At 44.5% G+C, this 25322-nt stretch overlaps 1 protein-coding gene across 1 annotated transcript in view; it reads right to left on the bottom strand.

Annotated features, from left to right (window-relative positions):
- Positions 1–25322, bottom strand: part of LOC105432751 (uncharacterized) — a 28538-nt gene that overhangs the window by 1401 nt on the left and 1815 nt on the right. The window contains 5 exon segments of the mRNA XM_089083310.1: positions 4–137; positions 139–213; positions 1149–1273; positions 1464–1549; positions 13245–15320. Coding sequence (XP_088939436.1) covers positions 4–137; positions 139–213; positions 1149–1273; positions 1464–1549; positions 13245–14293 — 1469 coding nt within the window. The 5' untranslated portion in view covers positions 14294–15320.

The following is a 25322-nucleotide window of genomic DNA, read 5'->3' as shown; positions in this document are numbered from 1 at the left end:
CGCAGCTGCAGCTGCTGCTGATGATGATGATGGTGGTGGTGGTGGTGCTGCTGCTGCTGCTGGTTGTGATGCTGATGTTGTTGATGCTGCGAGTGTGCCTGCTGATGCGGTTGCTGCTGGTGCTGCAGTTGCAACTGTTTGTTGTTGACGCTGCAGCTGCGCCGCGACCTCGCATTGCTCGCGGGCGAACGCCTTCACCGCATTCGTCTTCTCCTGCGGGTCACACAAAAGCGAGGATTATTCTATGAAATATTCACGTCTTCTTTCATCTAGAAAAAGAAAGAAAATTAAAAAAAAAAACGCAATTTATAAAAAGTATTAAACTATAATATGTTTTCATTACACGAGATTTCACATCGTGAAATTTATTTACTTTCAATTTCGTTTATGCGATTGAAAAATGAGATGAAAAATAGGCAGATATAGTAAAAAAAATTTTATTAGCGAGAGTATCACAAACTGAGGGAAGAAATGAGACATTTTCGTCAATTCTCGTAATTTCTATAGCGGTGAAGTGTTAGATCAAATTTAGTCGAGTTGTGACAAGAGAGAGATCACGGTTACACAAAATCTTGCTCGATGATACGATTGCGTAATGTGAATCGTTCCAGGATCGCGCGAACGTAAAGTATTCATAGCGTTATCGACTCTTTTTCGTAGAGCAAAAACTCGAGGCAGCGAACACGTCCATTTCGCACCCACCGTCCACTTCGCGGGCATACACGCATACACGCATGCACGCGCACACGCATGCACGCACGACATCCTGCGTACAGATCCAGTTTGGAATCGAATTACACGGTAGAATGATCACCGACGTAAATAATAGCGTGATAATGACATCGACCGTTGCGGGATATGCTAATAAGACACGGCGGGGAGAGATTAAGGGCGTAGAGCCGACGGGGAAGGAAGAGGGGAAAGAGAGGGAGATGCAGACCGGTGCATCGCTGCTTGTGTGAAATACGAGAAAATAAAGAGGCGGACTGGCTACGACGGAGATCCGAGTATATCGTGACGATCGAAAAAATTCGCACGCCGTTAGGTCGCCAGACGAAGGAAGAAGAAGGAAGATGGGGACGAAGGAGGGAGGGGCGGTAGAGGTAGAGCGGTGTATTAAGAAAATGTATTTTTTTAGGCGCACTCACTTTCTGCCATACGAAGACGTTGTGGACCATGGCGCACCCGCAAAACACGATGCCGAGGCCGATGAAAACCGACGTGACGATCGCCGGCGTCGAATGGAACTGGATGAACGTGTACAGGATCATACCTGTGGAAGACAAACGGGATTAAAATCGCGATGTAAAACAAAGAATAATGATGGCAGATGAATGTGTTGGTTCTTTTCAAAGTTTATATCACTCTGGGGGGGGGGGGGGTTGAACGTATCGTCGCGGATTAAGCAAAACTCGTATAATTTGTATAAATTAAAAAAAAAAAAAAAGCATTTTATTTCTTACCAGTTAAGAAGACGGGGATGCTAATGAAAAAACCTCCGACGGCGCACACGCGGCTGATGGACGATTTTTGCAGGTACTTGTTACTTCTGAAACAGAGAAAAGTTACAGAGCGCAGGTAAGTTTCACGGGTCCGTGATAATTGGATGAGTTATAAAAGCGCATATTTTTACCACCGGCAATTATGATTCGCAGAAACACTTTGCGCGGTTACCACGACCGAGTGGATCTCAACTGGTGCACGCTGAGAACGCACGAGATAAACTTACCGACGAATTCCGGAGGGTATTACACTTAGATTTTTTTCTACACCAATATGAAAAGCACTACATTTTTGTGAGTGACGTTAAATATATTTATCAAGAAATGGAATGAGTGACAACTTTTACTTTTAATAAATTGTAACGTTGACATTATCTTAAAGATATATATGACAATATGATATATGATGTATGTCAAATATGTTGTATTTCCAATTTGTTTAAAGCAACTGACAAAACGATGGGAGACGCGTCCCTGAAGAGCATCGGAGAAACGCGCGGCGAGGGACTCCTCACGAGTACAAAGGCCGCGAGTCGAAATATTCTGCTCCTCGGCAAATATTGCATAATCGCGAAAGTGCAGCGATACGATCGGTGCATAACGGTACGTACCCTTTACAGATAGCCCACGCCTTTTTTTCCCCCCGTCCTCACCCGTGGCGTTCTGTCGCGCGCTCGAGACACCGCGTTTAAGCGCACTCCCATCGAAAGAGAGTCAGACGTGTCAAATGGATTTATGGTCCCGACGGAAAACGCGGGGCCGGTAGGCGTTTTTGTGGCGCAACTAATCTCTCATACGTCGGTGCCACGCCGCAGTTAGGTGTGCCCTCGTCGTAATCATCTTAGGTTTCCCATAAATAAAACCTCGGTTACAATGCCTCCTCCGGCCAAGCGTGGTGATAAAGCTTATTATTTAAAGGCCATCTTTACAACTCTCTCGGATTAAATCCACCGAATTAGGAACCATAATGTTACCTCGGTCAAGCGAGATTTAAATTAATTGCTCGATAGAGAGCCAATAATTGAATATAATTGAATTCAAATTTATCGGGACAAGGATTTTAATTCCTAAAAAATTCGATATCACTTTACACGTGACAGATATATATATGAGAAAATATTATGAAAAAAACTCGCACGGTTAAAATGGAATTTCTTCAAATCAACTTCAAATAATATCAAATATATTACATTTTCCCGCTTATTCTTCGAGACATTCCTGATTAAAGACGTAAAACGTCTTAAAAAAGGAGATATCAAGTACAAAGTTTAATTGAAATTGTCTTCATCAAATATTAATTGCGGTTCCGCTAATTTATCGAGGAGCACACGAGCGGTAGCTTACTCCCCCAGAAATAAATTACCACTATGCTAGAAGCCTCGAACAATAGTGGTTCTAATCGCTTCGCATGACCCGCTCGTGTATCCAAAGAGATCGTTGACCCCGAAGGGCGGCAGCAACGGCTGCGTGGGAATTCCTCATTGCACCTTATAGATGACGCTTATTTAGAAGCGGCACGCAGACGAAGATTCGTGAGCTTTGCGGAGATACACGTCTCTCGGTACGGAAAAGATACTTGGCGATTGCCATTCACCTTGCTCCGCAAACGCGTCAGAGAGATTCTCGCGGCATTTACTATTTAATCGATCATATAATTAGTTACGAGATCATTAATCTAGTTATCGTTTTACTCATTTCCTACCGTTTCTCCCTATTCCTCATCACGCCTCTCGTTTCCTTTATTTTGTTATTTATCACTTATTTATCATTCGACTACCACCACATCGTAATTTAATATTCGGCTAAAATTGTCGAAATTGTTAATCAAATTTTTGTAAATTTCTGAATGCGTGTGAATGCGTGCAAAACATTTCAAAAATTCCATCTCTGGAATTTCGAATCGCGAGTATCGTTCGCACCTTCACATTCGTCACGCGCGCACTCTCTTCTTTTCTTTCGCGCACAGCAAAATTATACATGCTCGAGTTGAATAGGCGCGGATATGCTTTTGTTGCTTCCTCCTCCGTTGTGCCGTCTTTGTCGTCGCATTTGTGCATCTCTCACCGGTCATGAATGAACGTGCCGAACCAAAGGCAACGTGTCTCTCTGCTTAACGCGCGAGATCAACGAGGTTTTGTTGCGCGCCGATAGAAGCGAGTCATTCCGGAGCACCGAGAGTGACAAATCACGCGCCAACGGCTGCAACTTTTACCCGTTATGTACCGGACAAATAGACAAACGGAAACTTTTCTCTTTCATCGATATGACGAGGGAAAAGTACGGTAATCTGGTAATTGAGTATTTAGCATGCATTTTCTATGATTAATTTTCTATGATTAATACATAGTAAATATTAAAATAATAATGTTATGTTATATTAATATAATAAATGTTAAAGTGATAAATTTATGATCTAACTTATTTACGATCTACTTTAATGATCTAATGTCGCTTGTGTATCCCGCTTAAGAAAAAGTAAGATATTTTCGGGATTGATGAAAAGATTAGTTTGCAAAATTGATTGTTCTTTCTGGAGGAAAAAAATTAAGAAATAATAATAATATAAAATATTACAATTATTTATAATTTCTTTCAAGGAGTTTTATCTTCTGATGTCGTAAATTGAATGACTCCAATTCTCTTTCAGGAAAACATACATATGCATTTTCGCGCGTGCGCTAACTGTGAAGTGGCATTGTTCGGCACGAGAAAGATGAGCACGGGATTATAAATTCCCAGCATCTACTTGTACATAATGGAAATTGTTCGCACGAAAACACCGTGTGTAAGAAACACCGTGACCGTTTGCTTGCCCCGTATTCTCTGTATCGACCGCTACATTAATTATCCTAGGGCTTACAATTGCAACCGGACCCCATTAGAAAATTCCGCACGGTAACGGTCGAGATAGAAAAGTTCCCACCTAGTCTTGACATGCGAGATACGCTCTATTTCATCAAACTGACATTGGCTTCTTTTGCTTCCTCTTCCTTTTTAAATTTCCTGGCCAAACCGCCCGTTAATTTATTTGGCCAAATTATATATCGTATTCGATGAGATCAAGGTTGGAAGCGGAAGCGTACGCTCTCGATCGAATTATTCTTACGTGCGCAATTGTGTGCGTGCGTCACTTTTACAGCTTCTTTCACCCTCCGTCGAGACTTCTCGCCTTCGGCAATTAGCGCTTCCTCCCGCGCGATCGATCATTTCCGGGAAATCGAAATCCCGGATTCGCTCGCGCGGTCGGAATCGTCGGAAACATTGACCCGACATTCGCCATGAAATATCCGGGACCGAAATATCCGCGGATATATACCCGGTTGATATTTATAAAGCGGCGGAGGTTTATTAATTAAGCGCGACCGCCGGAGAAGTCAGCGACCGACGCGGTGCGGCTTTTAATGACCGCGCGGAAAATCACGCGCGTCCACGTGTACCCGCTACATTCATTGCCAGAGCTAAACAAGTCTTGAGAATGTCGTTCTAGAGTGGGAATCTCGCTCCTCGCTGCGAGATAATTCTCGCATCGCGGCCGCTCGCTACGAGTATGGATGCTCTATTGATAACGACGGAGAAGAGTCCGTTTCTGACTGGGCGAATCCAATTTCGGACTTTTACAAATTTTTTAGACGGTTTTATCGATATATTATTCTCGCGATATTTTTTTTTTTAAACTTTTGATTCTACCTTGTCATACGCGGAATTATTTAAAGAGAGAGAGAGAGAGAGAGAGAGAGAGAGAGAAAAACACATCTCACGTGTTCCATGTGTTCAAGTTAACGTTTTCCGGAAAATGTCTTTCTAGATTAAAGTTTCCATAGCCTCGAGGGGAACTGAGATCCTACGTCGAACCTACGCGTAGTCAGTCTAGTTCTCTCGCGGAATCAGAGGCGAGGAGGAGCCCGTTCCCCGCCCGGTTGAAACGATCATCTTCCTCGAGCGAACATGCACGAGCGTTCACGCGCACACATGCGCACGCGAGCGTGCGTACGCGAAGCTCGCCGTTACGGGAAGAGGCGCGTGTAATCTGTTGCGAAACGGTTTAAACCTGTACACACACACACACACACGTATGACGCTACGAACACGGCGACTTCCAATCGGGGCCCGATACGCGTTCGTGCGCGTATTCCGAGTTGGAGTGACACGACGCAACGTACACACGTGCACGGAAGCGTGTCACGACGGTCGGGCCCTTCCTCGTTGTCTTTATACGGTTCGCTGCGGACCACGTGACCGAACGACGGCGCGCATCGCGGCTGTTACGATCGCTCCGTGCACTTCCGGTCTACAGGCACGGAAGCCACGGGACCGTCAGTTATAACCGCGTGCCCGCTGCTCCAGTCCTCGCGAATCGAGCGACATAGCGTCCGGATTGCAGCTCCGTGCAATCGTACAATCGGTCTAATTGCGATGCGCTCCGTGCAATCGTACAATGGGATACCGTCCCATTTCTAGACGGCACGCGAAAGAGTATTTAAGAAATGTCTTTCAGCTTTCCTTGACGTTTCTTTCTTCTTTCTTCGTCGGAATTGACATATCGTGTTTTACTAATAATGAGACGTCGAGGACGAATTACCTTTCTCGATTGCGAATGTAAAACTCGATTATCGGCCTTTGGACTTTAACAATGATAAGTAGATCTCGAACGGTCCTGGCGGGGAGATCATTGGCCGGTTACATCCGCATAGCTTCGCGGCATCGGCATCTCCGTGATCGCGGATGCGAGCGGTTACCGGATGATGGATCATACGCTGATCACACGGCTCCGTCGCGGATGATGGATCATACACTTGCGCTCGCTTTACATCCACGATCCTTCTTCTTCCCCCTCATCTGCGCTTCCCTTCCCCTCCGGTCCGCGCGGTCTTGCATTCGCCTGCCGGACAGGTGTCCGTAATCCGTGTCGCGGTTGAAAAAAAAAGTCCACCGAAGGCATCCCAACGTGCCCACGGAATTTCCTATCTTCTCGATGTCGGCCCGATACCGGGAAGAAGGAACTTAACGACGGGGACTCGGGGTCTCGAACGAAATTGAGGGTGCCCCCGCCGCGCCGCGCCGCGCCGCGCCACGCCACGCCACGCCACGCCAGGCCGTGACTTTATGCCGAGGTGACAACCGTTACGACGGCCTCCCGGTCCACCTCCGGGTGTTGCACCTGTTCGCGCCGGACACCACGGCACCGTCTCGTTACGCGAACATTGTCGGCCCTGCGACACACCAAAGTGACAGCACAAGTGATCGATCGCTTGCCGCCGTCACTTGCCGCGATACGCACCGAACTTCTTATCCTGTTCATGGACGGAGAATATTACCTCGTTGTACATGTACCCACGCCCGACGATCAGCCGACGGCTGATCGATCGCTTCTTAAACGAGGAATATTACATCGATAATCGGTATCGTATCGTGATAACCGATTCTTTCCTTCCTCATACCTGTTTCGAGTATAAAATAAATAAAATAAAATTGTCACGAGTATATAACGTGACATACGCGAGAGAGAGAGACGTGTATGTGTGTGTGACCTATTGGAAATCGTAGAAAACGCGTCGCGTGCTCAAAATGTCTATATTAGTATAACAAATGCGTTTCATTAAAGTGTAAGTGTAACGTATAAGTTAAGAGCTCGAGGCTTTACTCGCGATTGGGCTCTCTCTTTCTCTCTCTCTCTCTCTCTCAGACCGCATTGATTAACTCAAGTGTACCAAAGGCACGCCACTTAGACGATGCTGACGGTGCGAATAATCGCTCCTCGATGTTCCGATGTTTTGCCAAGATATTGTGGGCAAACGGCACGTATCTCGTCGAGTGTTTGAACGCGAAATGTATGCGTTCACCGGTATTTCGGAGAGGAAAGTTCTGAGAAGCAGAGGTGCGTGTAGATCCAAAAGCTGGTCGGAAGCCTGCGAAGGAAATCAGGTAGTTTGACGTAATCCGGACGGACCTTCGGAATCGGGAATTGAAAAACTGAGAGTGCATGTTTTTTTTATTCTTGGTTTTACTCCTCCCCTTTATATATTTCCTGCGTACGTTCAAAATGAGTTTATGCAAATAGTTCCTTCGCCTTGAGAAACGTAAAGAGCGTAACAAAAGTTTTTCAATCGCGTATATTTCGGCTCTTCTGGTATTACCTGGAGAGTCGTAAGAGAGAGGCGTAAAACGACATTTCACATGCAACGACTTAATAAATATGTCGAAACCGATCGTTCTGGACCTGCCCCCTTTGCCCTCCCTTTACTTCTCGCGACATCCTCTCTCGCCGCCAAATTTATTCCTCGTACGCGCTCCTAAACGCGGGGCTATCTCTCTCTCTCTCTCTCTCTCTCTCTCTCTCTCTCTCTCTCTCTCTCTCTCTCTCTCTCTCTCGAAGAACACGGCCGAATGAGGCACGATAAGATGAGATCCAGAGATCCGAAGGCATGGAATGCCAAGTAGTAGTACTTGAGGAGGAGCCGAATAATGCCGGCCGCGCTGCCGGCTAACGTGCACTGCCGACGTTCAAGCCGGAGACGGCTTATGTCGGAGACATAAGCTGACGGGACATGAGCCAGATGCCGGACGGGAAACCACGGGAATCGGAGCGAACCTCCATAATATATGTATGCACGTAAGGGATGATTCCTGCCGGTGAAGATAAGATTTCCCGAACGGCGGATTCGAATTCTCGCGATCCAACATCCGATACGACATCGGCGACGCACGCGAACGTCGTGAGGAATGCGTGAAGGAGAGTTCGCGAACAGATTCCCAGAAAAGTCCCCCACCCCCTCCCTCCCCGGTCATTCGTATTCCAACCATCTGTAGATTTTTCGGGGTCTCCATCGAAGTTGACGTACTTATGCCAAGCTGCAGGAGGGATCCAAGTCTGCATCTTAATTTCAACAAATCTCAAACGAATTTTAGTTCTCATTCAAAATTTTCTTTCTTCAAAATTATTTGCGAGTCCTTCATGTTGTATTTGAAGGATCCTTCATGTTTCGAATACTATAATACAATCTCTCCTACGTCATTTTATCTCTAAGTCATCAGTTCTCATTCTGCATGCAAAGAAGTTTCTCGACACGCGACGAAACGAGTAAGCTTATGATTCAAATAAGAACAATGAATTCCGTTACGTTTTGTTTCTGTGACCTGAATTATTGAAACAATCTGAACAATCTCGCAAAGGTGATGTATTTACGTGGCAATTGATAAAGAACGAATTTACTTTATTATTTTAAGATTTAACTTTAGATGTTAATTAAGCTTTCTAAGATGAGAAATTTTATTAATATTTTTTTTTATCACCATTAGTAAATACAAATCAAAAGGACACACAGCAAACATCCGCTTTGATAGAATCAGCATCAATCAGATCTGACTAATTCTACGGCAAGGAATGTTCCATATTGAACGTCTGTTTGTTTAGCAGCCACGGTTCAGATTTCTCGGTAGGTCTTACGACCCAAGCATTTACACTGTGAATGACGAAAACCAGACTCGGAGACCAGAGCTAATTCCGAACGTTCGTTGATCAAAACGATACATTTTTGAAATGTATTAAAAATATACAATATCTATATACATATATATATATATATATATATAAAGTACAGATAAAAATAATGTATTTTTAATTTAAAAGGACAAGGAACAAAAGACCTCATGCTAGGTAAATTGAAATTAAGCTATGTTAATTTCATTTTCGATTTTTCGTTTGTTGAGGCAGAAGATTGAAGGAGGACGTTTACGTTGCTTTTGAGCTGTTGCTTCGAGTTGTTTGTGAATTCCTATTCACCTATGTTCGAGAGCTGCAGTTGGTTTATTTTTTCACGAGCCTATAGAGGCAGAGCTATACGACTATAAGGTTTCGTGATAGCATAAGACAAAAATAGCATGTGCTCGGATCGATCGTTGCACTTATCAGTTGGCGCAGAATATTGTTTAGAAAGAAGCCGTTAACCCGTCACCTACATTCGGTTTATTATGCATACAAGCATCGTTGTACCTTATCAGTCTTCCGTTCGCGATCTGTCGTCTTTCAATCGTCCGAGCGTCTGCCGCTTTTTAATGATCCAAGAAAACCCAAAACTTTAGGACTTTTTTAATTTATTGTACATGTTATATCGTAACAATTTAAAAAAAATTTTCTTTCTCATATATCATGCGATAACCATATGCACACCACTGCGGAGTCACGAAAGATTGGATTAAAAAGATACTGGAAGTTTTGTCGTTTAAAAAAAAGATAATAAAGCAACTAATTTAAAATAACTTACTAATATTTTTCATAATATTCTAAAATTCATATAGATAATCTTTCATAACTGTCTTTCATAAAGATGTCTTATCAATATCTATTGTGCAAGTATTTAAAAAAATCTATAATACTACATATTGCATATCTCTATTTAGAAAAAATTAGCCAAGGCATTTCTCGGGATTACAAAATCGCTAAAGAAATTATTATCTAAGAAGCTAATAAAAATTTTAGACGATGTCGATGAGGAAACTCAATTAAAACAGGTTCTGTCTTCCCGGAACAAACTATTTATGTCTCTGTTAGTGCGTAAATATTTTCGGGGAAGATTCCAATCGTTCGGTCAGTCATCCGAAGAATTTCCGTCTTGACTAAGATCTCTTTTGAAACTTTTCGGTTTTATGCCGCTTTTGTGATATACACAATCTTCTCCCTCACTAGAATGGATTCTAGAAATGGAAACTTTAAAGTAAAGAGCTCGAAAGCGGAAGAGACGAGGAATGACGATGATAAAAGGAGACAGAAAAGGGCATCTGTAATCTTTCTACTTGATAAAATATTTGAAACGGGAGAAATATATCCCAGCTATCTGCATCGTGCAAAGATACAAACGCGCTCACACTCACATTTATATTGAATACTTACAATAGTATAAACATACTAAGGAAAAAAAAAAAAAATGTCTTATAATCATTTAAAAAATATTTTAGATTTCATATTTTGTTTTAACGTTCTTTTACAGAAGTTGACTATTCTGATTTATCACTGATTATATCAGTTCAATGTACTTTCTCAATCTTATGCTCGAATTAAGTGCTCGAAAAAGAGACATTAATCGCATCTCGTGGCAAGCTCGTTGGTCTCAAAACAGTGAAAGGCGCGGTATCGCGCAGATGTGCGCAAGAGAAACAAGCTATCTTTTATGTTCTCGTGCTCTTTTTGTTTTCCTTATTCATTCTCGAGGCGGTCATTAACGGCCATCTACCTGCTCTACGACCCTACCGACTCGAGATTTCCTCGTCCTTTTCCGCCGCGGCGAAATAAGCTCTACGCACTCTATCACCGCGTACGCGTTCTAACTCATCCGACAGTTTATCCCATCGATCAAATTTTTTTGCGAACGAATCAATGAAAAAAAAAAAAAAAAAAAAATCAATAAGATCGAAAGCAACCGAAATCAACCGAATAAAAAGAGCGCGCCCAAAAACTTCAAAATATTCACATACGATCCGAAAGATCGTCAGAGCGTAAGATCAAATTTCTAAATAATTCCTAAAATCAAAAATGATACTTTTAATGGAAAAATTTTTGATAAAAGTAACTTTAAATAATTATATTATTATTAATTTTTTTACACATTTTTTTAAAAGAATGTAAAAAACTATAATTTTTCGATCTCTGACATATGCTGCCCTATATATTTACGCTCTCTCTCCTCTACGAAAGCCTCTGCTGCGGCAACAACCTACAGTTATTCATGGCCGGTATTCGTGCCCCGAGAAAAGAAGTCACGCTTCGGGAGAGATCGCCCCGAGAGCGATCGCATCAACGCGTTTCTTTTAACGAGGATAATTTCGGGGTGGCGCGACATCGCGATCTACCGCGCGCGTCTGCGTTTCGCTCTGATTCTACTCGCGTGCAATTTCGTGCGGGTACACGCGACGCGCGTGTACGCGTACGCGCACACATACACGCACGCACGCACGCACGCACGCACGCACGCACACCAGGGTGAATTTTTGCGCCTCTCTCCGTGAGAAGAAACGCTCGCACGGTAAGACACTGATATATCTTGTCGGGGGGGGGGGGGAGGAGGGAGGGGGACACCGCCGATCCCCGTGCATGGCACGGATACGAGATCCACCCGTGTATATTCGCGAGTGCGTACGGATGGGGCACGCATGGATGGCTGGGAACCCATTCCATCCCGGCGCGCGAGGACGATCTTGATCGCGGACTACGTCTCGGCTACGCACGAGATCGCACGAGGAGGAACGAGGAGAGGAACACCCGCGGACGGCCTCGATTCACGTAAATCGCTTCTCTCGGGGCTTCCCGCGGGAAGAATTCTCTTTGAACTCGAGGCGAGAGACTCGGTATCCCCCATTAGATCCTATTACACGTGAGTCCTATCGCTTCCTGTGTTATTATATATCCCGGGCCTTGCATTCGCAGACTTGTTGCGGAACGAAATTTTTCGCATATTTAATCATTAATTTTTTTTTTTCCTCAACGTTCAATTGAATGGCCAATAAAACTTCCAACAATCGCGTCACGACGCGAAGGAAAGTGAAAGAAAAAGAAAATAAGCGATCGTGCCGCATTCTTCGATTCGTGTAAAATTGCGCGGTTTGCATAATTTCGCTCGAATGCCGAAAATGATGGTGAAGCAACGGCAGTAACACTCCTTGGTGCGGGGACTTCTTTCTCGTCTCTCCTTTTTTCGCATCGTGGTTATTAGCTAAGATATCGGCATCTACTCGCGATGCGCCGAGTCAAGACCACGAACCGTTTATTACGCGTTTTAAGTGGGATTACGAGGGGGCCGGATGCGTGCCCTTTTACAGACGCATAAAGGAATCCGCGACCGAAATTTTCCGCGGCGCGGAGCGACGCCGGTATGTAACACAGCACCGATAAAAACTTTAACAGACATGGCACGCGTTAAGGCCGAGGTCACACCGAGGCACCATCGTCATACTTTAAAAATAAAGGTATATTCGCCTTTTGCTCTTACACATATACACATATACACTAATGACGATTGAATTAATTTCAAAAAACACGGAAATTAAATTCTATAATAGTTTTCTTGTTTTAAGAATGTTTTTTAAAGACAAATTATTACATGTAAGAATTATTAAATTTGTCGAATTTGATTATAAATTATTTATGTATTATTTCTGAATTAATATTGCAATTATGCAAATATAAAGCGAATAGTTAATTGCACAATAAATATTGGAGTTTTATCCTACCCCCCCTAGCAATCTGCCTATATACTGCAAGTGTGAGTCGGCCTTAAATGGTTTCGTAACGTCATGTCGAGCCCAGAGGTCACAACGGAACGACGACGGGGCCTTATTGCGCGCCGATCGTTCCGAATCGGTCGGTTGCCGTTGAACGCGCGGAGAATATCGCCTTCTTACCACGTTAATTAATTGCGGATCTCGGTTTGCCCGTGCGGAATCGCGCGGCTCTCATTAGTACTTAAAAATAATTGAACTGGATTCCAACGTGTCAAGGCTGGCACACATCGGCCTCGTATCGGTCCTTTTCATGTTGTTCATTAGTCATCAGATTGCTGGTGCCACGATAAACCCCCCTCCCCCCCCAACAGCCAAAAACCTTTCCGAGTTTTAAGAACTTCTTTATTGCACGATAACGAGATATCGAGATGTCAAAACATGGGATTAGAATAATAACGGAGTAATAGAGAGAATAAAAATTCTAATATTAATTTTAGCAGTTTTTCCAAGAGGAAACAAGATGGAACTTACCGGTGACCCTGGTACGATGTCTTAACGAGCTTCACCGCGAAGAGGAACTGTATGGCGCAGACCAGCAGGCAACAAAGATTGAGAGACAGGGCGAGGGCGCATAACGCTAGGGTGACCTCGTAAACGATCACAAATTCTTCCGGGCTGATGAGGCTGTTGGACGTGACCGTAAGAGGCGAGATCTTCAATAGGAAGATGACCGAGAGCAAAGCTAGAAGTAGGGACACTAGACACAACAGTCCGAGACTCGTCAGCATCTCCTTCACGCCAGCCTCGTCGCTTCGATGAAGATTTCTGGATAAGGATGAGGACCAAGAAGCGTTTAGGGGTATTACCGTCGGCGCACCGGTCATTTGGCTGGCCACGACGGGAAGCGCAGACACGGCAGGCGCGGGTGATGGCGTGGTCTGACTTGGCAGTCGCGACAGCCTGGAAATGTCAAAGCCGCCGTTCGCCTTTGGCCTGTCCTGATGCGAAAGGCTCGTCTGCGAGATCACGGTGTGACCCAATTGACTTGCCGAGACGTTGTGATTGTTATTATTGTTGTTACTGCCACCGTTGTTGCCGTTGACCGGACTAACGCTGTTGACCGAGTGCTTGGAAGTCGACAGAGTCGACACGTTGAGCGCGTGTGAATGATTCAGTCGTTGCGACAGATTGTTGACGCTCAATTGTGAATGGTTCAGCGGATGGCGATGCGTCGACGATGGGGTCGTCGCCGATTGGTGCGCGTTCGACACCGTCGTCGCCGTCGGTCTCTGCACCACGGAATCATAGACGTCGACTCCGCCGTTGTTACCGCCGCGATGACCAGTGATACCGCTGCGCGTCCCGGTGCTTCCGGTGTAGTGATGATGAGGATGTTGCTGCTGTTGCTGCTGTTGTGACTGCGGTTGTTGCTGCTGCTGCTGCTGATCCTGGTGCAGCGAATTGTTGTGTAAGTGATGATGATGTCCGCCGTGCAACGAGCCCGAGCTCGTCTGATAATCATTATGGTGATGTCTGGAGCCCGTTGACGACGGCTGCCCCGTCAGGATGTGCTTCAGCATTACTCGACACGCTGGTGTCACGCGAAGAATGAGGCCTCTTCTCTTTCCTCCTGATGCGGTAATCCTTACATGGCGACCTCGTGACGGAAGAAGATATCGAGTTGCACCGAATCCACCGTGTCATAACACGTAAAACGTTAAACTACGACCTTCCTCAGACTAGATTCGTCATGTTGGAGGACGTCGCTTCTTTCTCCGTCACGCTGAGAGTGCCTCACGACGAAACGAACTATTTGTCAAGCTTTCAAGTCACACCAACACGCAACACACGTTAACTTCAATTCTATTCAATCTAGATTCTCTGTGTTAAAGAATGTCACGTTTCTCCTTGTCACGCTGCGTGAATGTTTCGCACGATGATTAAATTTCTCTTTGAACTTCCAAGTCACACCAAGACCGCCGCGAAGCGTGTCAATTTCGAACGTCAAGTTAATCTCATCTCTGTCACTCTCAAAACTTTCAGTAGCAAAATAAATCGCTTCCTAAATTCCTCGTGCCTTCCTAATCCTAGATACGTGAAGGCACGTCATTCGCCGCGAACGGCTTACAGGCCGGAGATACCTGTCGTTCGTTTTTGCCGCAATTGATACCTTACAGCTAGAAGGAGGGGGGGGGGGTATGTGTGAACCAAGGCTCGGTTGGACGCTACGTTCCCGGGCTCAGCGAGTTGCTGCACACCAGTTGCTCCACCATGGCGACGGCATCCACCAGACGGCGGCGGCGACTCTTACTTATATCGGGCATTCACAGCGTGAAACTATGCGACGACAACGGGCAGCGGAACGGGTTCGCTAAGGGCATGATCGGGTCGGTCCGCGAGGGGCCTCTCTCTCTTTCTCTCTCTCTCTCTCTCTCTCTCTTTCTTTCCCTCTCCCTCTCTGTTTCTCTTTCTTTATCGACAATGTCGATGACGCGGTCGTGCGTGCGTTAAGGCGGCTGCAAGCTCGGTTTTCTATCACCGTCTTCTCATCGGATATGCGTGAGCTCGTCAGCCGGCATGGCTTCCGAGATGGTGCCGGCGGTGCCCCTGGAACAGGTCGGAGAAAATAATTAATGGACTGACTGTTCACTCTCCGCTGTCGGTCGGAATAGTCCGACTGTAAAAAGAAGGATAGATATGGGGTATAATCTACCCGGCGCGCGGAAAACGCAGATCTCTCTCTCTCTCTCTCTCTCTCTCTCTCTCTCTCTCTCTCCTCTCTTTCTTTCTTGTATCTCTGAATTTTGCGCAAGCCGAAATGCTATGTGACGAATTCTCCGTCTCGAGCGGAACGGAATTTCAAGAATTTCACGTAACTTGGAGAAAAAAAAAAAAAACGTGACCATTCAGCTGAAACCAAGCATTAAAATCAAAAGCATTAAAATGAAAATTGCGGGAAAAGGACTGACGTATGACTCACGAAAGCGAGCGGTAAAATAGGTAAAATACAAATATAAAATACGTCTCTCAAATACAAACGACGAGCAGAATCGCTTCGTTTTAACGGACCGTTGGCTGGTCGCATCGTGATGGAGCGCTTTAAAGCGCGATCGTCTCTACTAACACAGAATGTAACATGAAGAGGTTCTGGAATCGAAATTATCACCGCGGTTTTTTGCCAACGTCTCTCGATCAAAGCGTAAAAGCTTCCCGGCACTTAACGCTCGTTTTGGAATTCCAACTTTATTTCTTTACGATTCTAAGTAAATGTTACTCCTATTTCTTTGCAATGACAGTTAAACAATCCCTCGAATGTCTATCTTTGAAGGAGATATTTGTGAACGTGAAATTTTGCACATTTCCTCGAACGTGTTGAGTGCCGCGAACAGTCCACTCCGTCCGAGGATTAGAAGCCCCGAGGATGCAGCGGCGTAATTAGAAGGATCGCGTGGTGGTGCGCGTAACACTTAACGGGCAGACGATGACCTTTAGCGGCGGCGCGGGTATGGCGGAAAAGTCGCGTTACCAAGTGGCATGCGGAGAGTCGTATATCTGATCGCGACGCGAATAATCCGAAGACAAATTGCCCGCAATCGCGCCGCGAGATAAGGGGAATCGCGAGGGAAAACCGACCTGGCCTGGAACTTAAACAGTGCCTGATGTTTTGCGCGGATACAATCGCGTCGATACTTCACATTTACAGTGTTGCTCGCGTTATTATCACTTTCTACGACCGCATACAGCGGCCTCCCGTGGTGGAGGGACGGGAGAAGGACTCGTTGTTCACATACATTTCCTCTCACTCGGCACGAGCGGGTCACGCGAGCTCGTCTCTCGGCTTACCTAACGGAATGCATCTAGTCATCTAGAGCGTAATTGCAATTAGCAATTCCCTCTATGTGAATTTTGAGAGATAATTTTCTTAATTAAACTGTCACCGTGGGAAAATAATGTTTGAACTATCGAACGCGACTGACCGAAGGCGTTGCGATAAATATAATAAATAATTCTCGACGAAGCTCCGTAAATAATTTTAATTTAGACGAAATTCAAGATTTTATTTTGTCTTATATCGTAGCAATTTTAATTTGAAATTTAATCGACACATTTCGTATTAACAATAATACTTCTTTTCTGTAGGTATTCATATTAGATATTCACGATGAAAAAAAAAGAGAGTAATAATATGGAAAAAAATGATTCCAGTGTCACGTCAATTCATTTCATGCGACACAATGATTAAATAGACGGTGTATATACTTTATTGAACATGCCATTACTGTGAACCACGAAGAAACTGTCATACCGGATCGATGAACTCGATTGTAGTGGCGCCGCAACGCCTACATGTCATATAAAAAACATGCTTACGATGTCTTCTGTTACCATTTTACTCGTATAAAAAATATTTTCGTATTTTTCATCATGTTTCTCCAAAATGAAGAATTCCAAAACATATCGAAAACAAGACAACGATTATTTATAATATAATTTTTTAAATAAAAACCCGAAGGAAACACGATCGATCTGTCTATCTATTGCATCTTTTCGTGATACTATTATGTCATTTCCGCTTCTTCTTCTTCTTCTTCTTCTCCTTCGCGATAGTAAATCTGCGTCGCGTTTCGGTCATTTGCGCCGAAAAATCGACGCGATTGACCAATCGAGAAACTTACAATCGCGCGCTAACTCGATTGTGAAAACCGCTGGAAGCTACATATTTATTTCGCATTGTCTTATTTTACGAGGCTGTATAATTAAAATTTCCTCGTAGAACGAACTCGAGCCAGAATGCGCTCAAACACAAATTTCCAGGTCACTGCTAAAGAATTTAAGTAAACGAAGTCCAGAATACATCGTCGCAACTTGAAGCATGCAGAAATAAAATGTTCCTTCAATGTCTCAGACTTTTTGTAAATCGTTTATTGAAACAAAATTATTATATAAAATTAATTTTTGTCATACTTTCGCTGTTTTATTTCTGGATGATCTAACTAGAATCTTATTTTGTTCTAATTCAAGTATACGACAATCGGTCATTTCGTTCTCTTCCAACGTTCTCTTTCGAGAATCCAAGAGAAGACTAATCGCGCGCGCGATTCTAATTCGTAAAAGAAATGCATTTCATCAAAATTAGCATTATTCGTCATCCGTGAGCCAATTACACGTTAAATGTGATTCTACGTGCAACTCGTCGTCATGGTACCCTGAGTCCTTATCGAAGGCTTAACTCATGCAATCTTCGTAACATGATTCGATCCCGCAAATTCCTCCTCTCTCTCCCCCTTTTTCTCTCTCACCCTTTGCCGCCGCACATCGGATACATCGGATCGCGTGCTACGATCCAGAACCGCAAGATCGGCTATCGTGGACCGCGGGCACGTCTCTCTCTCTCCCCCCCTCCTTCTCTCTTTCCGTCTCTCTCTCCGTCTTGTCAATAGTCAGGCTTAACTCATAGAAACGGGTTCCGCTCGCATTCCGGACGTCCAGCCTGCCGTTCGCGGCGGAAAGCGCATCGCCGTATCGATATCTGCGCGCGTGATGAAACAGGATTCCGGTAAAACGCGACTGACGAGAAGTGCTCGTAGTGTTCGAGTTTTGACAGAATAAAGGATGAGATTCTGCAGAATTGTTGGAGAATCGTAGAAAACATTTTTGACATTTCAGGATCGATGTTAGATCCTCTCTCTTCTGCTAAATTTCATTAAAATACGAACCAAAATTTTTTTACACACTGCTACTTTTAAACATCTAAGTTCGTTCATTTCCTAGCTCTCTCTTGGTACAAAAAGATTTCTGATAATTCTTTTAGATACTTTTTTATCTTCCTCGCGAAGAGAAAGTCTATCCATCATTGTCTATCCATCTAGAGTTTCAATGGTTGTCACGCGCCCATTTGCTCAGTGAAATGATTACTTATTCGTCGTCGAAGTATTAATCGGCGGGCACCTCGAGATAATCGGCAAAGACATTATTCGTTATTCGTTATTCATAAAGTGAAAAACGACGTACGGACTCCAGTTGCGCAGATCGCTAGACTAATACGGGATGTATTTAAGTTCTCTGACTCGCGCGTTTATTTGCGGCTGCGTGATTTGCATAGAAACAGAGAAGCGTAGTTTGAGGAAGTCGCTTATTAGCGGCAACAACCATGATATTATCGGTACGGTGCCGTTGACATCATTATCGTCATTCCCATCGTTTCGCTCGCCTAGTGAGAATCTCTAAGCAGGATGGACGATGTTCGTTTTATACCGCGTCGCATCGATTACTTTACAAATTCATTTTATCCTGCATCGATTACAAACACTTTTTAACTCTCGACATCGAGTCAACCCCGGGAGTAATCCTATATCAAACCTTCATCACACATTCCATTTTAAAGAATTTATTTCAGTAAAGGCTTAGAAGAAAAAATTAAAAAATCAACAATCAACATTTCCGTTCTAAAGAAGTGAATATTTCAGGAGTCTGACTGATCAACTTTTAATAAAACTTTTCTTCATTTTAGTTTCAGAACATTTATAACTTCATCGATTTTCTTTACTTGTTATTTCTTACAGTTTTGTGAGAAACTAGTAATTAAAAATGCTACTGTGTACAAAAGAATATATATATTTGCAAAACAATGTTTCCTGGAGAAAGAGAGACAGGATAAACGGTTCATATTGTACTAAAATTTCGTATGTTTTTTCCACGTTCCATTTGCCGACTTCGCGAGGTATTGTTTCGGCGTTGTTACGGCGCGGCCAGCGAAATTACATGGGATTACATGTGTGAGGTTTCCCCGGCTACGGAGCGAAGGCCTATGCGCACCGTTCTTATCCAATTTCACGACCTCGTCGTCGTCGTCCATGCGCGGTCGCGGCTTCGTCTTTCTCCTTTTTATTTCCTGTCGGCTCTCCCGGCCGTATCGCGATCGTCCGGCGATCGATATTTACGAGATAAATAGATCGCTCAAAGCAAGTGAATCCCGCGCGTATCCCCGCTTATTGTACAATTTGAACCGTGATGCCGTCTTAACGCACTGCGATTTGTTCAGTGCTCGCAGTGATCATTTCAATATCTCTCTTCGAATTGAGCTATTTGCGCGTTCAATCACGTCGTCAAGTATATTACTCATAACGTTGCTTTCTCGATTCGATCCATGCAAATTATTAAATTATTTCATCTACTCTCAGTGCGGTTAACGAGCCTTTCTTTAGAATCAATGGCAAGTGTGTACAAACTCTGTTTCTTACCTCTCTCTTTTTGTAAAAATATGAAATATATTCACGTGCCGTCTGGTATAATCCCGCAAATGTGAGACTCGCAAAGTCGCGTTAATGATCTGTTAGCGCACAACGGTGCGATTCCCGGAAGTCGCTATAGAGCTATAACGCGATCCACACGAGGTGACGTCTAATATTTCTGATTGGAGAACCGATGGAATCTGGCCTTTACAGACAGGTTCCTTTGAGAACACCTAATGACCATGTATCTTGTATGGGCCGAGTTTGGCTTAAGTTACCGACGCGCGAGGGGGCACCATAAATACGCTCGTAACGCGCCGTCGTTGCCGAAATTTATTTTCGTTGTCCTTTAAGGGTAGATTGCCCGAATCTGTTGGAATTATCGTGAGCGTTACGAAGACGATCCTTTTCTCGAGGAGCCAAACGCAGAGCTCAAAATGGCTCGACAAAGTTGAAAAAAATGTCGCTCGAGATGTTTTTCGAGATCGTTTAATTTTCAAGAAAAATCAGAACTGCGCGATCGTATCGGTTTCGATGTCTTCCAATTTGTATCCAAGTCGCAAAAAACAAACACGTTTCGACTCGCCATTATAAACGCTCGTTCAACATCGCCGTGCAGCATCACGAGTGAATCGACGCTGCGGTAATGGAGTAATATCTTAAGCGTTTTTATTTTCACGTAACGAACGATCGTAAATGGCAATCGGAGTAATAGAACGGAGCTGGCAAATTATCCAATTGCCAGCTAGATTCATGGCAAGGTCAATGGTTTTCCGACCGCGGACCGATGAACTTGCGCCTCGCGCCAATGTACGTGCGTACACCGGGGCCCGGTCGTGAAGTCAGACCTCGACGTGGCGATGAGAGGGCAAGAAAGAGAAGAGAAAAAGAAGGGGGGGGGGAGAGAGAGAGAGAGAGAGAGAGAGAGAGAAGAAGGCAAGGTCGTTGCCTAGATAACAGTTGCAAGGTACAGTTGGCTCGCATGCCTATAACTTCGACGGAAAGGGACGAAGGGATGCTAGAAGAAGAGGAAGGGCGGCTGTGCGAAGGAACCGATGCGGCGAATGCAAAAGGACGAAAAGGACGAAAAGAGAAAGGGAAGAAAGAGATAAATTGGAAGGGGAGGGGGGGGGAGAGGGGAGCGCAAGAAAAGGGCGAGAGATATAAGAAACCGCCGGCCAGAGAAAGAGGATGTTCGAGTAACGAGCGCAACGGGGCCCTATAATGGGACAGGCGAACGAGCGAAAGAGATGGGGGCTGCAACGGTTAGGGAGGGTTAAGCTATCGGTGTGATATCTCCTCTTTTTTCTTCCGCCGCGATGATTAGGGGGAAACGACGTGAGAGCGTAGTGATGTAAGAGAGATGTATCTATATACCGAGATGGGCCTCTCTTCCTCTTTCCTTCTCCGCCACGACCGTGGGTCCGAGCTCTTCCCTTTTGGTGCGTCCGTTTCCTTCCCTCGCTCCTTTACCTACCGTATATATATATATATATATATATATAATATATATATATATATATATATATATATATTCTTTACTCTTCCGTCCTGCCGCGCTCGTACTTCTCGCTCTCTTCGTCACGGGCCGATCTGAGAACGCGGGCCCTACATATACGCGCCCGGGCCCACTGAATTTAACGTGGCAGGTGCCTGCTGAATGGACACAGCTAGAGCCTCGCAACGGTCCCCTCTCCGTTTCTCTCTCCTCGCTTCGTTCCGATATCGTGTCGTCTTTCTGCCTGCCTGACTTTCTCTGTCTTTCTCGTCTACGGCTGGCTTCTCTCTTTCTCTTTCTTCCTCGCCCTTCCCCCTCCCCTCCCAGCCCCTCCCCCCCTCTCTCTCTCTCTCTCTCTCTCTGCCCCTCTCTGATGATGGCCGCGATCACTCTTGCTTGCATTATGGTACACAAGAAACGCTCGACGGACGCTCTCAATCATTTACAGAGAGTCACTCCGCGTTGACGAGATCCTCGGCTCCTCTTCTTCTGTCTTTCTTCCTTCCTTCCATTTTTTTTTCCCTCGACGCTGACCGACGACGGTGTCCGTGACGGTTTTGCTCTATCCGCCGATGTTTCGCGGAATCGCGTGTAGCGAAGAGCGATCCAGGTTCGCTGTTACCTGTTGGCGGGTCGTGTTGCTCTCTCGAGAAAACAGGTGGAGAGGCAGGTAGGCAGGCCAGGGCCTGATAGACTACACGATGGATCGCGAATGAACGGCATGTCATTCCTCGGCACGAGAGGCGAGGCGGAAACCACTGAGGAATTTGGTGCACCACAAGGTAGCTCGAAACGAGCGATGTACGTAAGAACCGTCGGGCATCTACCTGCTTCATTAGATGGGAATTAGCGTATCTTTTACGTATCTTTTACGTATATAACCATCGCGTGTATACCGTCCTTATCTTTGCTTATCCAACCAAATTTCGGAAGGTTGAACTCACGAAATCGAGCGAGCGGTTTCAAAATCATCAAATGTCTTTTTAATCGCCATCAATCATGATTTCTCCAAAAATTAAACGATATCTCCATAACGCAGTTATCGATAATTTTGAAATAATTACAGCAGTTTAGAATGAAAAGATTTTTAACGAATTTCCTATTGCTAATTAATATGGAAAACAAATAAGAAAAATTTTCCTTTCTTCCTCTCCTGGCACGTATACAAAAAAGATAAGATAAAATTATAAAAAAAAGTTAATACGCCTACAAGATATCTCATTATTCGTCAATCCTCAACTTCAGTTTAATCGATTCGTTTAATATTACTAATTACAATACGGACAGTGATGGACAATTTAATTAACCGCTATTAGCGCCAGCTGGCATTAGTAGAGCCGGCTGTATCTCCACCTCGTCGAAGATCGTGAATCCCGCTCTCGAACAATGCGGCTGCTTCGAGAGATGAGAAAGTACGAGTGAGGAGGAGAGCGCCGGCCAGGACCGGGCAAAGGTAAGGGAGAAACGCAAAGAATTGTGAGAAAGGGGAGAAAATTGCAAAACGACATACCGTGCGACCGCACACGCCGAGAGGATAATTCCATGGTGCGGCTTAAAGCCGCGCGCAATTTGGCCTCACGCCAACGTTTAAAATGTGTTACGACGAACAAACAGACCCCGGCCGGCGTCGCGTGTAAAAACAGAAGAAAAAAAAAATGAAACGGAACGAGACAAAGTCTGCGCGGTAAATTCTTATAAACGAAAGCGCTGACGAGATAGACGTAGAGAACGAATCGTGATTGGGAAAAACGTTTAAGGGATATTTATTGTCCATCTAAATCTTTGAGGGAAATGCGTAAAACTCTTGCTCGTGACTTTCCGCTTCTCCGCCGTTAACTGATCAAAGCTCTATCTACTTGAAATTATCTGCACTTAATGCGAAATGTTGTTCGTAATTGTCGGCTTTACGCGCGATTCTTGCTTCTTTCGCGCGTGCACGCGATCCCGCTCGCGAAGTGTGTTAATATGTGATTTACACGAGAAGATAGAATTATCGCTGCCGCCGTCGATATACCGCCAGCCAGGCAAGAGACGAGGAGTCGTTGCGGTTAACGCGTGAATACGATGCCACACGCTGCCACTTTGCGGGGAAACTCTCAGAGGTTTAACGTTTCTCCGCGGGATAAAAGAGACGGAGACGAGAAGAGAGCGCCTGTATTAAAGTCGAAATGCGCGTGTCTCATATTCCCGAGAGCTAAAAAAGCTGAGTGTCCACAAATCGGATCGGAGAGAGAACAGGACACCTCTTGGTGACATCCTCTTCTTCTTCTTCTTCTTCTTCTTTTTCTTCTTCTTCTTCTTCTTCTTCTTCTTCTTCTTCTTCTTCCTTCTCCTCCTCCTCCTCCTCCTCGTAGGATATCCTCGCGAATCGATCGATAAGCTTAGGACAAAATATCGTGTTACGGTGTACCATACCTTTTACGGGGGGAGGACCATCTTGACGCACGCGAGAAATCCAATTTGCGAGCACCGTCCACATACACATGAAAATTTCGAGAGAAATCCAATTTTGAAACAAAAAGAATTTCCAATTTTGTAACGGACGAGCTTTTTTCTAACAAGCTATAAAAAAAACGAGCTACCTCCGGAATGAAGCTACTTTTCGAAGCATTTCCTCTTGATAAAATCTAATATAATTTCGTATAAGAATAAGAAGGCTGAAACGGGACCTTGCTTCCTGCCGTTGGTGCAACACACCTGCCGCGGATCCGCAGATTGTGTCTTATCGCGATTAAACATCGCGCGCGTTCTTTCCAGCGAGCGCGGAGTAACAGCCGAGAAGCCCGCTTTCGCTATTTTCCAACTTTGCCAACTTGCCGCGAGCGGACCGTTCTTCGTAAGCGACAAATCCGTAAATCACCCGACGTCCCGACGTGTGACTTCGGACCTCTTAATAATTCGACCTTGAATTCCAGAGCTGAGGCGTGCGTTCGCCGCGAACCTTTGCGTTATATCTTCGTCATCGGGTCTCGATTCACGACTGACAATGCGCTCGACGATGCGATTTAGGACCGACGCGAATAAGAATTCGAGGAATCCGTGGCACGTTCGGGCCGATGACAAAATTCATTTTCACGTCCAAAGATGATTTTACAAGATCGTAGCGCGCGTCTAAACGTTTCGAGATAGACGAACGATCTGCTTATCTAACGGCGATGATAAACGATGGAAAAAGAAAGACAGAGAGAGAGAGAGAGAGAGACCACGTGGCGAAGACACGCGCGTGTTCGTTCGATCGGAGAAAAATAGGTCGTGTAAGCAACGTTTGGCGTGTGATATTAAACGGCATGAAACCTCTTATGGCGATGACGTAAGGCACGGACTAATCTCGTTCGTGACCTCATTATTATACCCCTTTTTCCTTCTTCCTTTTTTTGTAAATTACGAATCGTGGCAAAAAGCGCGCTATCTTGTGACTTTGTCGACTTGAATCGTTTGCAAATCGTGACTTTTTCTCGCTGTCGCATTAGTCGAGATAACAGTCGACTAGTTCCACGATCAAACGATGAATCAAACGATGAATCGATTTCTTTACGTCAAATAATACTGGATATAATCACAAACATGTCACGACAATCTCTGAATAATGTCTAATTTCTTGTAATTTATATAAAAGATATCTGTAACTTTTATTTATAACTACTGTGACCGGTTTTTGGTGATTGAATATATCGTTGATGTAAAATAAGCTAAAATTATACAAATAATACAATAATAATACAATAAATTATATCTGTAATGTAAATATCGATTATCTGTGAATTTTCGAAGTATTCTTAGCGATCTAAAAATGTCATCCTCCAGAAATAGGATGTCTGCAATTACATTTCAAACTGGGCCATTAGTTTAAGAGCACAAGTCAAACGTTGAAAAAAATAC

Source organism: Pogonomyrmex barbatus, unplaced genomic scaffold (assembly GCF_055798465.1).
Source record: "Pogonomyrmex barbatus isolate J1 unplaced genomic scaffold, ASM5579846v1 scaffold7, whole genome shotgun sequence".
Taxonomy (NCBI): Eukaryota; Metazoa; Arthropoda; class Insecta; order Hymenoptera; family Formicidae; genus Pogonomyrmex; species Pogonomyrmex barbatus.
This window is presented reverse-complemented; position numbering and strand designations above follow the sequence as displayed.